Consider the following 12,713-nt stretch of genomic DNA (forward strand, 5'->3'; position numbering starts at 1 on the left):
AACGCATTTTTATTTTATTTTATTATTTTATTAAGAGAGATACTTTAGATTGTTTAAAATACTTATATCACAGTTTAACATTAAGAATATGTAACATATTGGATATTTGAAATGTACAATCCTATAGCCATTATCTGCCATCAACTGCAGTGTATAAAATTTGTCTACTACTTTCAGCTTGTCAGCCAGATTCAGTTTAGGCTACTATAGGCTAAAGCTAGAATGCTTTAAAATAACCTTTGACTTTTTAAAATAATAAATTTGCAGTGACTTGACCCCTGACCATACTTGCCTCAGGATGATTTACACCAGTGCATCACTGTTGGCCTTGGTGTTGTATGTACCCCTACTACCAACATTTTATCTCCTTTGTAGAGGTTTACATTTGATTTCTCAGAGATGTGATGCTTCTGAGAAAAATAGTTACATACTTTCTTGAATGTCATCAAAATACAGAGAATAAACTTTTACCCCTGGTAAAAAATAATAATAACTGGATTTAAATAAATGAGTAAAGTAAAAAAATAGATCTAAATGAAAAAATGTGATTCAAATAAACATTATTAGTTAGTTATTCATCTATTCGATATACCCCCGGTTTCACAGACAAGGCTTAAGCTAGTCCCAGACTAAAATGCATGTTTGAGCTGTTTTGTCTGAAAGCAACTTGCACTGACATATCTTATAGAGCCATTGTTTTGTCTCAAGGTGCACACCAGTACTGTTTTTTCTAAGGCACGTTTATAAAGCTACCTGAATGCCCTAATTTAATTTAATCTTACCCAGAAATAAAGCACAGATGGAATAACATGGAGTTGTCAAGAAAAAATCCTAAAAAATAATGTCAATAAATTGAATTTAAGCTAAAGGTAAAGACAAAGGACATTGTTTTACCAAGGTTTTGCTTAATTCTTTTCTGCATGGCTTAGACTTTGACTTCTGTCAAAACATGTCCTACACATTACATTTCACTGTGTGATGACACAGTCTCCACCCTAAACCCAATTTTGCATAAAATAGCTTTACACAGAACACACCAGGAATGAGCAACACCCGAGTCACATGTTTCTTTACAGCTCACTGCAAGGCCTCTGTCTGGCAGCAGACAATGTTTCTTTTCTCTTCTTTTAATGAGAGACACAAGATTTTCAGCCAGGCGACTGCAAGGTCATTACGCAGGTCAGGTGATGGTAACTTCAGCTGACTTTTGTAGAAATAAATCACCTCTATTAAAATAATAAAACTATTAGGAAGAGAGTTATTTGTTTTAAGGTTAAGAATAATCAAGAGCTTACAGAACAAATAAGCAGGAAGGAGACAATTATGGTTGATTAAGCCTGTACCAAACTTTTATGGAAACAATTACGAGGTTGAATTATAAAATGATATGGGTTTTATTAGAATATACTCCATTAAAACCAGAAACTTTGTTTGTTGAGTGAACAAGTTGGCTGCCCCAAAAGGCATGACAACATCCTGATGGGGATATAGTGTGCTGCCTAAGTAGTAAACGTGCCACGACACTGCAGTTGCACTCCTCCTCCGTTACTCTACGGGGGATGTTGTACAGCTCACGCTCCCACAAAGCTTTGCAGGAGACCGTACAATGAAATTTGGTGCGTTTTTTTACATTTCGGCGCCATTTTCGATTGGACCCGAGGTAAGTTTGGATTTTTGGGGGAATTATTTTTCTGGATTTTCCCTCTTCGTTCTCACGCTGTCAAGTTGTGTGCTGTTCATTAATTTCTGAGGCGTCTGACCTTCCTAAAGAGACGGGGGTGTTTAACGCGCCTGTTGGCGTTGAGTCGCCTTCACTACTTTTGAGCCTTTGTTTGAAAACGGTGCTGTAGTTGTGCGCGCGCGGAGAAAATCTGCCACTTTAATGTCACTTTGTCTAGTGTACACGATCATAATCTGAAAGTTGATTCATTTTGACGCGTGTCAATGAAAAGTTCGCGTTTTTATCGGTCGTTTGTATTTAACTCGAATTTCTCAATATAGCTTTATAACCAACATCCTCTTTTAATATTAGTACGAAGTTGCCTATTTAGGGAACCTGTGTAATCGGAAGATGAGGAAACACCCCACGGTGTGTTGATATACAGATTTCGAAGGTGGCTGGCAACTAAACGAAATATATATTTGTACTTTTTAATTGTTTGATTCTCACTTCAACATGAGGCTATTTCTGTTGTTTTCTACAATTGTAAAAATGCCGAGTAGGCAGTTAGTGAACTACACCCTGTATGTGGCATCCAGCTAAATGTGCGTGTCTGGAGCTTTTCTTACAACCCCGGCATGGCCTGTAGAATATTCAATAAAAATTTGATAATAACATATAGCCTACATGTATTATTATTTTGACTTGCCTTAAATAGCTATGCTGATGATTCAGTTTAAGCATGTATGTATTCAGCTTGTTTTTTTTAAACGTTGGCAACAATTGACTTCAAAGTTTTCTATAAATCCCTTATCATTTTGTAAGTGAATTATTTTTCTACTTTTTAATGTACATGTATATTTTATTTTAAGGACAAGTAAGGCCCTCTGCACACCAGACTGTGACATGCAGTATTGAGGATATGTCTGGTCATGTCTGCCTGGCGAGGGCTCTTATTTTTGTACTTTATTAGTTGCTAATCAACAACTATGTATACAAACAGCAGCTCCTAAAATGATAATTTCCTCTCATTTAAATACAGATTTATCGTTATTAATACGCAACGGACAGAAACTCTAAAATACTTTATTATCTGGTATGCATTTACAGGTTGCATTTTCAAATTTATCGTGGTGTATAGATCTGTTTTTGTAATTACCTAATGCACAAATACTATTTTGAATATATTTTCAAAGAACATTGGAACCTAAACCTGAGGCCTATTTCACCACCCTGTTGTTCCTCTCAGACCCACCAGGGGGCGCTCCCTCTTAATGACATTTGGAACCATCGATAACACCAATATTTCCATAGTTATAATATTCCATAACTATACAGACATATGTATTATGATAACTGATAGGTGAACATTTCATTCAAAAAATATATCTTAATATTAGTGTTTCATGAAATGCAAGAATTGGAAGTTGCTTTTAGAAATAACATGGTCATCACTGGTTAATTAGCAAGTTGAAGCCACTCTGAGAGGAAGAGAACGAACATGTCAAATGCTCTGACTGTCACAACACTAGCGGTAGGTCATGTTTTTTTTTTTTGGTGATCATCAAGAGCTGCTAGAGGACTGTTTCTCTGTGTTCCACCCGGTTCCACCCTCCTCAAGAGACCAGCAGAATGTACTATAGCAGCACATAAATACTGGAGGTGAATGTGGTGTTATCCAGTATTACTGTTCTGCTTTAGTAAGACCTGTCAGCACTTACAAACTCCAAAGAGCCACAACAGACCCTTGCCCGAGAGTTCAACATACCCATGCACTTGTGTGCTGGAAAAACTACATGTCTGTACTGTAGATGAATGCTATTAAATAAAATAAATAAATACGTTTCCTTATGTGTACCTGGTTATTTACTTATGTCAGAAAATATTTTAAGAGCAAGATTTATGTAGCCTCGATTTTGTGATCTGCTGTAATATCTGCTTTTTTAAATCTAGTTTTCTAATAAACCTTGCATTGTATACTAGCAATACTGTTGGCTCTGTGATGAATTGCTTATGTTCCTCTGTGGAAAGTTGCTTTGGATAAAAGCATCTGGTAAAGGGGTAAATGTAAATGTTTAAATGGAGTTTTGACCAGAACAAGACAGAAAGTAGGGAATAGGCCTGAGCTGGTATCAACTATAACATGGTGGAACACCATTTTAATATTTTATGACATTCATTAAATGCAGAACAATTTTATGCTACTAGTTATTCCTAAAACAACAGTGCACTACATTATAATGTGACCTGTTCAACAATGTTGGTGAGATAAGGAAAGTTAGGAGGACACTCAAAACTCTGAATAATTTAATCAGAATGTTTAAGATTGACAGGTGGTTGAACAATGGTGAGGTCACTTTAACTTTACATCAGTTTCATTTAATTATTATACTGTATTTATTTTTTTACTGTATTTAGTACAAATTTACCATCTAAGGCACCATAAGATTTTTTTCCACATTTCATTTTAATCCCATTATTATAATTAGGAAGCAAGACTACAGTAAGTAGACAAATACATATATTGACAGGCAAAATTAAATAATTACAAATAAAAACAAGGAGATGATATTTGGCTTTAAAATGTCAATAAATTTAAAATGTGATTGAAAAATCAGGTTGCCCTGATTCTAAAGTACATTCACATGTAAAAGCATTCATTTTATGCATTCTCAATACTCACTGATTTTTGATTACAGTTTTACACTGCAAATAGTCTTTGAGAAACATGAATGTTTTCCTTTTGCCATCTGAGCAAATCAAATGTATGTTCATTATTGAATAGCAAATCAATATTCTGTTTAATCTAGTCTTTAAACATAAACACCTACCTATAATAACTTGTACAAGTCATTATAATAAATTAAAGGGAATCCTTACACAAATGGTTGTTTAAAACCCCCATTGTAACTAAGAGCAGCAGTCTAAATTACCTCTATTCTCAGAGACTGAACTGCAAGTGTTTGTGGTTAATAATGTGTGTGGGGCTGCCTGTGGAGGTATAAGCCAAAGTAAATGTAAGGTGCATTAACAGCACACACCTCACCAGAGACCCTGAGTGCAGGACCTGCTAACCTGCGGTGAGCTGCGCTACTGAAAAAATACAAAATGGATATAAAATGAAAACCATATTTAAAAAAATAACCAAATGATACAGCTAAAGGGGGAAGTGCAGGGCTTCTCATGCTTTGTACTTCTCCTTTCCCGTTTCACTGATGACACAGATGTGCTGCAAGTCAAAATGAGAGAAGTAGTTAGAAGGAATTGCAGCACACATCAAACAGACGTGTGTTGTAAATGGGCAACTATTTGCAATTTAAATTAGAAAGATATTCTAAATGATGCTAAACCAGCTAAAAAAATGGTGAGGAAACAATTTTCAATTAGAAATTGCTGTTAAATTTCACAAATAATTACAAAAAAAAACCCGGCAAGTAACACATTGAATTAAGCATGCAATTTTAATGTAGAAAGACTAAAATAGTATTTTCTAGTAAAACATACTCCAATAATCTGTTTTAGATTTTACGGTACTTACATTTAAATCCCTAAAGTACTCATTGTAGTCAAGCGCATACCCAACCACAAATTTGTCAGGGACTTCAAATCCTACAACTAGAGGATAAAGGGGGGGAAAGAAACTGGAGGTTAATGAAAAGGTTCGTTGAATATTGGCAACTTGTACTTCAATGCAGAAAAGTGTGCAACCTTGTGGTCAACCGACACCATTGCACTATAATGGCCTTAAAGGGATAATTCACCAAAAAATTAAAATTCTGTCATCATTCACTCACCCTCAAGTTGTTCCAAACCTGTATGAGTTTCTTTCTTCTGCTGAACACAAAAGAAGATATTTTAAAAATGTTGGTAACCAACTATGGGATCATACTATGGATAACCAACTAAGAATCATACTATGGGAGTCAATGGGGCCTTGAGCCTGTTTGGTTGCCCACATTCTTCAAAATATCTTCTTTTGTGTTCAACAGAGGAAAGACACTCATACAGGTTTGGAACAACTTGAGGGTGAGTAAATTACAGAATTTTCATTTTTGGGTGAACTATCCCTTTAAAGAAGGGTTCCTCAAACTCCGTCCTGGAGGACCACTGTCCTGCAGAGTTTAGCTCCAACCCTGATCAAACACACCTGAGCAAGCTAATCAATGTCTTCAGGATCATAGATATCCATAACAAAGGCTAGATGTCTTACGGCGGAGTCTCTATCGTCATCACCGGCGGCCATCTTGTCACAGGCAAGCTTTCTGGCGGGCTCTGTGGTACCTGATGTAAGATGAGTGATCAGCACGAACACAAATACTCTTATCTCGTTGAAATCTTGACGGATTTACAAACGGTTTGGTTTCTTACAAACGTTATTAACGTGGCTATAATTCTGGATGATTATTTATTGATACACTTATTATTCATAAGTGTGCAGTGTTATAACTACATCTCTGACATTTATAACAAACCAAACCGTTGGAAAATCGGTAGAAAATTGAGCAAGTTATGGTTATTTAAAAAGTACATGCACCATTAAAAAAACAATGTTACGAGTGAGCGAGCTGCCTGTGACAAGATGGCCGTCAGGTGCAGACGTCGACCTCCATTGCCCAGCAGCGCGGACGAGACATCTAGTCTTTATTATGTATATCTATGTTCAGGATCACTAGAAACTCACAGGTAGGTGTGTTTGATCAGGGTTGGAGCTAAACTCTGCAGGACAGTGGCCCTCCAGGACCGAGTTTGAGGAACCCTGCTTTAAAGGATCGATAGGAGGAATTTCAGTTGTCAAAATAATTGACTTGAAATCAATGAGCTTTAGTCTTTTGAGGCTGTTTGTGCAACCCTAAGAAATAAACAGCATGTATCCATATATAAACATGATTTGTGAGAAGTGAATTGAATCCTAACTATATCAAAGCCATTTAGGCATTAACATGCCAAAAAAGTCTGGATTCTTAAGTCTAAGCTTTTCAGTAATCCACTCACAGTCTGGTCTGTAGCCAACACTCCTTGGTGTCCTCTTCACCAGCAAACTGCAAAGAAAGCGAATGATGGAAATATGTGAAGCATACGAGACCGTAAAGCTTATAAACTCAAAAGTAGGTAGTAGTATCTGGCATTTGTTGGACTCGTGATCAATAATAGACGAGGGAGTTACTACACAGAGCTTAGCAATATTTACCTACAGCTAACAAAAACTGATTCAATAGATCTTATTCAGAGCAGCGCCATGACAGGTTGCGAGGCTGTGAAGGATAGATTAAACAGTGTTTTCAATGGCATCCGCTGGAAAAAGCTGTGTAAAGCTCCTGGATCACTTATAATTTTTCACAGCTCATGTTTTTGTCTACCGAAATTTCTTGAAAAGAAAGTGTTTAGTCAGAAAAACAATCCAATAACACATTAAATAATAGTACAACCCACTGAAGAGATGCATGACTATCCCTCACAGCCTCGCTTTCATTCCCATTAAAAATCAAAGATGGCACTGCTGTGAATAAGATCCATACCTACAAGACAAACAATCAGAGACTCATTTGCTTTTTTTATTCATTATATTCATTTGTACCTGGCCACTTTGACCATTTTTGGATTATACTGCTTGAGAAGTTCGAGCAGGGTCTTCATCGTCTTCCCAGTATCAATGATGTCCTGATGAATGGAGTAAATATTACACAAACACTTTTAACATTTGCTAGATAATACGAGCTATTTAAATATATATGTAAAAAAAAAAAAATCACAAATACCTCAACAATCAAGACGTTCTTTTGGTGTCAAAAGGAATGTCAAGAGAAAAGGAAAAAGAGTTTTAATTTGGATGTTTAAGACTGCAAAAACAATATTTCATCACCCACTGACTGTAACTTATGCATTTTTTGTTTATTGATCATACACCACCAGGTCGTTTTTGTGTTTATGTTTTTGAAAGAAGTGTCTTATGATAACCAAGGCAGCATTTCTTTCATCAAAATACAGTAATATTGTGAAATATAATTACAATTTAAAATAACAAAATGTATATAAATATGTTTTAAAACATCTTTTGTAATATTATTAATGTCACTTGATCAATTTAATACATCCTTGCTGAATAAAGGTATTTATGTCTTTTATAGACAGCATCTGTGGCATGCTGCCGGTCACCACAGAAATTAATTTAGAAACGTAACAAATAAAACGTTGACAGTGATGTACTTAAATTTTTTAAGTACAAACTGAGGTCAAAATGTTTTCCTGATAAAGAGAAATGTCACCAGAAAGTCACAGGATAATATTTTAGACATTATAATAATGATTATCTTGATATAGTGAGGATTATTTTTATTCACAGGAAGATGCTTGCCTTTCCTGTGAGTGTGGACAGATCATCGCCGCCAATTACTTTGATGTCACCTGTAGATTGGTCATTCTGTAATATTTGAAAAAGGGGAAAGCAGAGTTCAGTCAAGACATGTATGTGTTCTAGTTACTAAAGTAACAACACTCAACCTTGAAACAAGTTTGTATTGCAAAGGGTCAAATTTCATTCATGTTGTCAATAAACAAAAGGGAGTAAGTAACATAGACAGGCCTGGTTGAATCTACATTACATAGCCGTACTTGGTAACTCTTGAGGCGGATGAAGTCCACTGTCATCGGAATGGAACGATCGCTGTTGCGATTGAGGGCTTTGATGTAATCTAGTAGGTCAGCAAAAAACTTGTAGCCCCCTTTGAGCACACACAGAGCAACGATATGGTGGCCACCCATGTCCTTCAAGATATCTCTGGCCAGACGTTCAGTTCTGTAGGAGTCCAGAGTGACTAGTCAGCTCCGCCAACATGCAATGTCAACAGTCTTCAGGTTGCATATTATTTGTAATTTGCAGGTTCATTAGGCAAGACTTCTTGGCTAAGAAGTAACTTTGTTTGATGTGCCTCGTACCTGTCCATGATGAGTCCATGTGGAATATACACTCGCTCCAGGTCAGACGCATAATGTTTTGGTATACAGAAGAGGTCCAGGTCATAACCTTGCTCTTCATCACTGATCTAAAATACACAAATGACATCATTCGATCATATCATATACCTGATAGGGCAAAGAACAGTGAGCAGTCTGTTTGATAGATAACATTTTTATCTAGCAGACAGCAGGACAAACCTTAAATAGGTTAGTAGGTGAAAGGTGATCTTCAACCTTATATCCCATTGCCTAACTCTCCCGCTCTCAAGACATCTGGCGATAACATGATGGCATTTGTCTGTAACATTTGAGATTATGTTCTCACCAGAGTGACTTTAAAAAAGTGCATATATTATCGGAGTTTAAGCAGATAACCAAGTGACGTTCTTAGACTAAACTTAATAGTCAGTACATTTTATAAACTTTTAAATACACTTATTTTCATGTTCACTAACATACGAAAGCACATGTAATTTTAACTCTAGTGAGTTGTTCAATCGTGTGTGTGAAGTTGCAGTTTACAAAAATATTAACTTAAATATTAAGATATGTCACTGCAAGTTGCCTTCAGTTAAAACAGCTCAAACATGCAGTTTAATCTGGGACTAGATTAAGCCTTGTCTGTGAAACCGGGGGCAGATTTGACTCATGTCAGAACTAGTAGAATCCCATTTCATACCGACAGACAAGCTAAGATCATGCGTCTAATCTCCTATCCACTGCTTTTTGTGCATATGTTTATGTAAAAGAATAAACATATGCCTATCAGAATGCATTCATAAACACAATGAAGTCCCGTTCAAATTATACTATAATCATACTACAGTACATAGTGTCTTTTAAATCTGTGATTCGGAACCTTTTTTACTCGAAGGCCCCCCTTCACCCAAGACAATATTGGAAAGGCCCTCCTGTCTAGGCTATGTATCTCTGGTACTTCTGTTGTAATAAAAATGAGCAAACTCAAAAAATGTAATGTCTGTTTAATGTTGGTACATCTATATCTTTTAGCATTTTAATTAAGACAATGTAAATATAACGAAAATCTAATTATTTTAAGACTTGCTGACTTGGCCCCCTTGTTGAGAACAACTGTTCTGAATGAAGCATGTAAATATAGTATTTAGAATCCAATTACTGAAAAAGTATAACCTGCCCTGCCGGTGGACCTGAGAAGAACCTTGACTGGAAATCTTTCAAAACAGCAGATGGTTCATGTATAATGTGTAAAACAATAAACTGTTCTTTGTTTGTTTTTCCAATAAGTGTTATCACACTGTCCTTGAAGGAGGTTCAGATAAACAATGTGCAACTGTCAGCAGAGGCTCCTCTGGGAGCTTCCCCATCTCTGCTTACTGCTGGTGCCAGTACCTAGAGATTTAAACCCCAAAGCACAATACACACCAATAGACATGGGTATGATAAGACATGGATTTTAAAGCCTAGTATGCAATGGCTGCAAGGCAAAGTTTAGTTTCTCATGCTGCTGTAGGAGCGCACATTATGTAAGTCGGTGTGCTGTCAGATCTAGAGAGCCATATTTCACACCAGTAAAATTCCTGCTTTAGACTCACATGGATGTCACATGTCTTTCCTCAGCTCTATCAGAATATTGAGCCAATTTTCTCAATTAAGAAAAATGCTGCCTGTCGCAAATAAATTGGCAAAAATTATTTCAGCCCTTCAGGTGACAGAATTCCCTGAGAATGTTTATCTAACTTTTTGGGAACTGACTATCAAACGAATCATAAATATGGTCCACATGACTTGTGCACAATAGTACATGCCTTCTGATGTCATACAACAGTGATTCTATGACGAACAGAGCGAAATTGAAATCATTATTCACTGAAAATCCTGAAATACACCCAAGCTCACCTTAGCATTCATGACAGTGTGCAAGAAAAGCAACGTCCTTATCATAAACAAACAGTTTGTTGGATCTTTTAACTAAAGCATTGCTCCAGTTCACAAAACTGATCTGGGTTATGTTTCCTAAACACATTGTAAGCCTAATGGTAGAGATCTACCTTTTGTGGCAATGTTTTCCATGGCCTTAAGCTTTCAATACTTTAGCAAGAGTAGCCCTGAACGAAATTTGCCAGATGTGTCTGGTTCTTATGTTCAACTCATACGCAGTTGTTAACAGCTAACCTTAGGGTGCAACTTTTCAGCAAATAATGACATAGACTTTGGTGTGTTCCTCATACAAATGCTATCATATGTTTTCAGAAGACCTGTAATAAAGAACAAGTCTTTTAAACTTTTTGGTGATGTTGCGTCCTTTTTTAGGCTTGAAACCTTCACTCGCCATTCATTGTCATTGCATGGAAATGACAGACTACAGCCTTAAATTGTCATTGTGTTCTGTACAAGAAGGAAAGGTGTACGGGATTGAAACGACATAAGTGTGAGGTCAAAAAACTGACCGATATTAAACAACAAAAAAACTGTGAACTGTCCCTTTTAGAGCTTACCAGACCTTTTGATTAATTAATCAAACCCAATCACAAAGCACAGGATGGGTGTCTAAAATTATATCCTCAAGATAATATCTTAATTTAGGGTAGAGGAAGAGGATGATTAATTCCCCCGAGTCATTCCTATTAGCACACTACGTCACAAATCAGCACACTGCACACACAAGACCAAAGGGCCCTACACAGGGGTTTATAATTATAGAGGTTGCAACATTGAGTTTGCTAGAGGGTTTCAGGGGCAATTAGTAACAGTCTTTGTAACAGGACCAATTAATAACACTTTACAATAAGGTCTCATTAGTTAATGTTAGAACATTTTCAAATTTAGGTAGCCTATTATTTAAGTATTTGGTGTTGTGATGACCACTGAGGCGAATACAAATATCTGAATGGCTGTTTGAAATATTTAAGAAAGTACTGTAGCCCAGCTGCTTTGTTTACGGAGTTACCGGGGTAACGGCTGAATTTCTGCTGTTCCAGAAGTGCCATCAGATCAGAGAGATTTGCGTTTTCATTCAGTCTCCTTGGCTGCGTCAAGAATCACATACTCTCTTGAGTAGCTGCTACTTATATCTCCAACATTTTTATATTGATGATCGTGTTTGACCGATGTCAGCTCAGATGTTAAGATCGGTTTTCTTGGCATAGTGCAATATGCACAGCATCAAAGCAGAGTTAATATTAGGCATTTATTTCACAACCTTTCTTATAAACATCGGCAAAAATAATGAGGTCCGGACCTTAGTGGTTGGTATGGCCCTGAAAGCGTTACATGTATCAATTTATTGCAAACAAAAATCCAAACTAAAACTAATTGCGCGCTTTTCGACCCGAACGCGCTACTCGTCCATTAACAGATTTCATCATATTATCAAGGCATTTGATAAACCCTGAAACCAAAATACAACCGAGCACATGCAGCGTTTTATCGAACGAAATTCCTGCTCATTTAACTGGTCATACGTGCAGAAATGCCTGCATCCTATTTGCCTGCATCACATGTGCCATGCGTGAAACGCGTGCTTTCCTCCCAGGCCCCTAACGTTAACGTTAGACCTCACGGAAATATTTATAAATCACTAACTGTTAAATACTTGTGTATGCAATCAGGATAATTTCTAGGAATAAAAGGGATGTAGGAATAAAGTAGTTTTATCGCCAAAAAACACTTCTGAATTATTTACTTGTGTACACTGACTAATCAAGTGTTGCGCTACGGTGTAAATGATTGAAGACACTTGTGTACACTACAGTAACACTTACCACGATACAGGAGCTGGCAGACGCCATGTCCGTCCCGACTGAGTAGTAACGTTAGCAAACGTCCTCGATTCCGATGAGAAATGCCGGGAGTAATTGTCCTTCCTGTTCTCAATTTCGCCTTTAAAGGACTGAACAAACACAATTTCTATCTTCCGCACACTGTGGGTGTTTTAACATTAGAGGGGGAATAGAGCCTGTCGACCAATCAGCGTTCAGCAGTGAGAACACAGAACACCTTAAAGTGACAGACCCACCAAATTACTTCAGTGTGTCAAAATGAATACCTGGATATTAAATTAATAAAATAAACATTAACATAGTTGTAAACATCCCACCCTGCAAAAATTTATTTCCGG

The 12,713-nt window shown here is 36.8% G+C and overlaps 1 protein-coding gene across 1 annotated transcript; it reads right to left on the reverse strand.

Annotated features, from left to right (window-relative positions):
• Positions 1 to 4,346: 4,346 nt before the first annotated feature.
• Positions 4,347 to 12,551, reverse strand: hprt1 (hypoxanthine phosphoribosyltransferase 1). The gene is made up of 9 exons (XM_056242349.1): positions 12,358 to 12,551; positions 8,594 to 8,700; positions 8,270 to 8,453; positions 8,013 to 8,078; positions 7,417 to 7,434; positions 7,236 to 7,318; positions 6,653 to 6,699; positions 5,199 to 5,275; positions 4,347 to 4,889 (listed from the first exon to the last, which is right to left on the reverse strand). Exons 1-9 carry the CDS (start codon positions 12,382 to 12,384, stop codon positions 4,842 to 4,844), a joined length of 657 nt encoding a protein of 218 aa, XP_056098324.1. The 5' UTR covers positions 12,385 to 12,551; the 3' UTR covers positions 4,347 to 4,841.
• Between the last annotated feature and the right edge of the window lie 162 nt (positions 12,552 to 12,713).

Source organism: Rhinichthys klamathensis, unplaced genomic scaffold (assembly GCF_029890125.1).
Source record: "Rhinichthys klamathensis goyatoka isolate OS25496 unplaced genomic scaffold, OSU_Roscu_1.1 h1tg000723l_1, whole genome shotgun sequence".
In the NCBI taxonomy this organism is placed as follows: Eukaryota; Metazoa; Chordata; class Actinopteri; order Cypriniformes; family Leuciscidae; genus Rhinichthys; species Rhinichthys klamathensis.

Coding starts and splice junctions, on each gene's coding strand:
- hprt1 (XM_056242349.1), bottom strand. CDS start 12,384: ATGGCGTCTGCCAGCTCCTGTATCGTG. Junction 8,454..8,593: donor CATGGACTCATCATGGACAG/GTACGAGGCACA, acceptor GGACTCCTACAG/AACTGAACGTCTGGCCAGAG. Junction 5,276..6,652: donor TGTTGGCTACAGACCAGACT/GTGAGTGGATTA, acceptor TTTATCCTCTAG/TTGTAGGATTTGAAGTCCCT.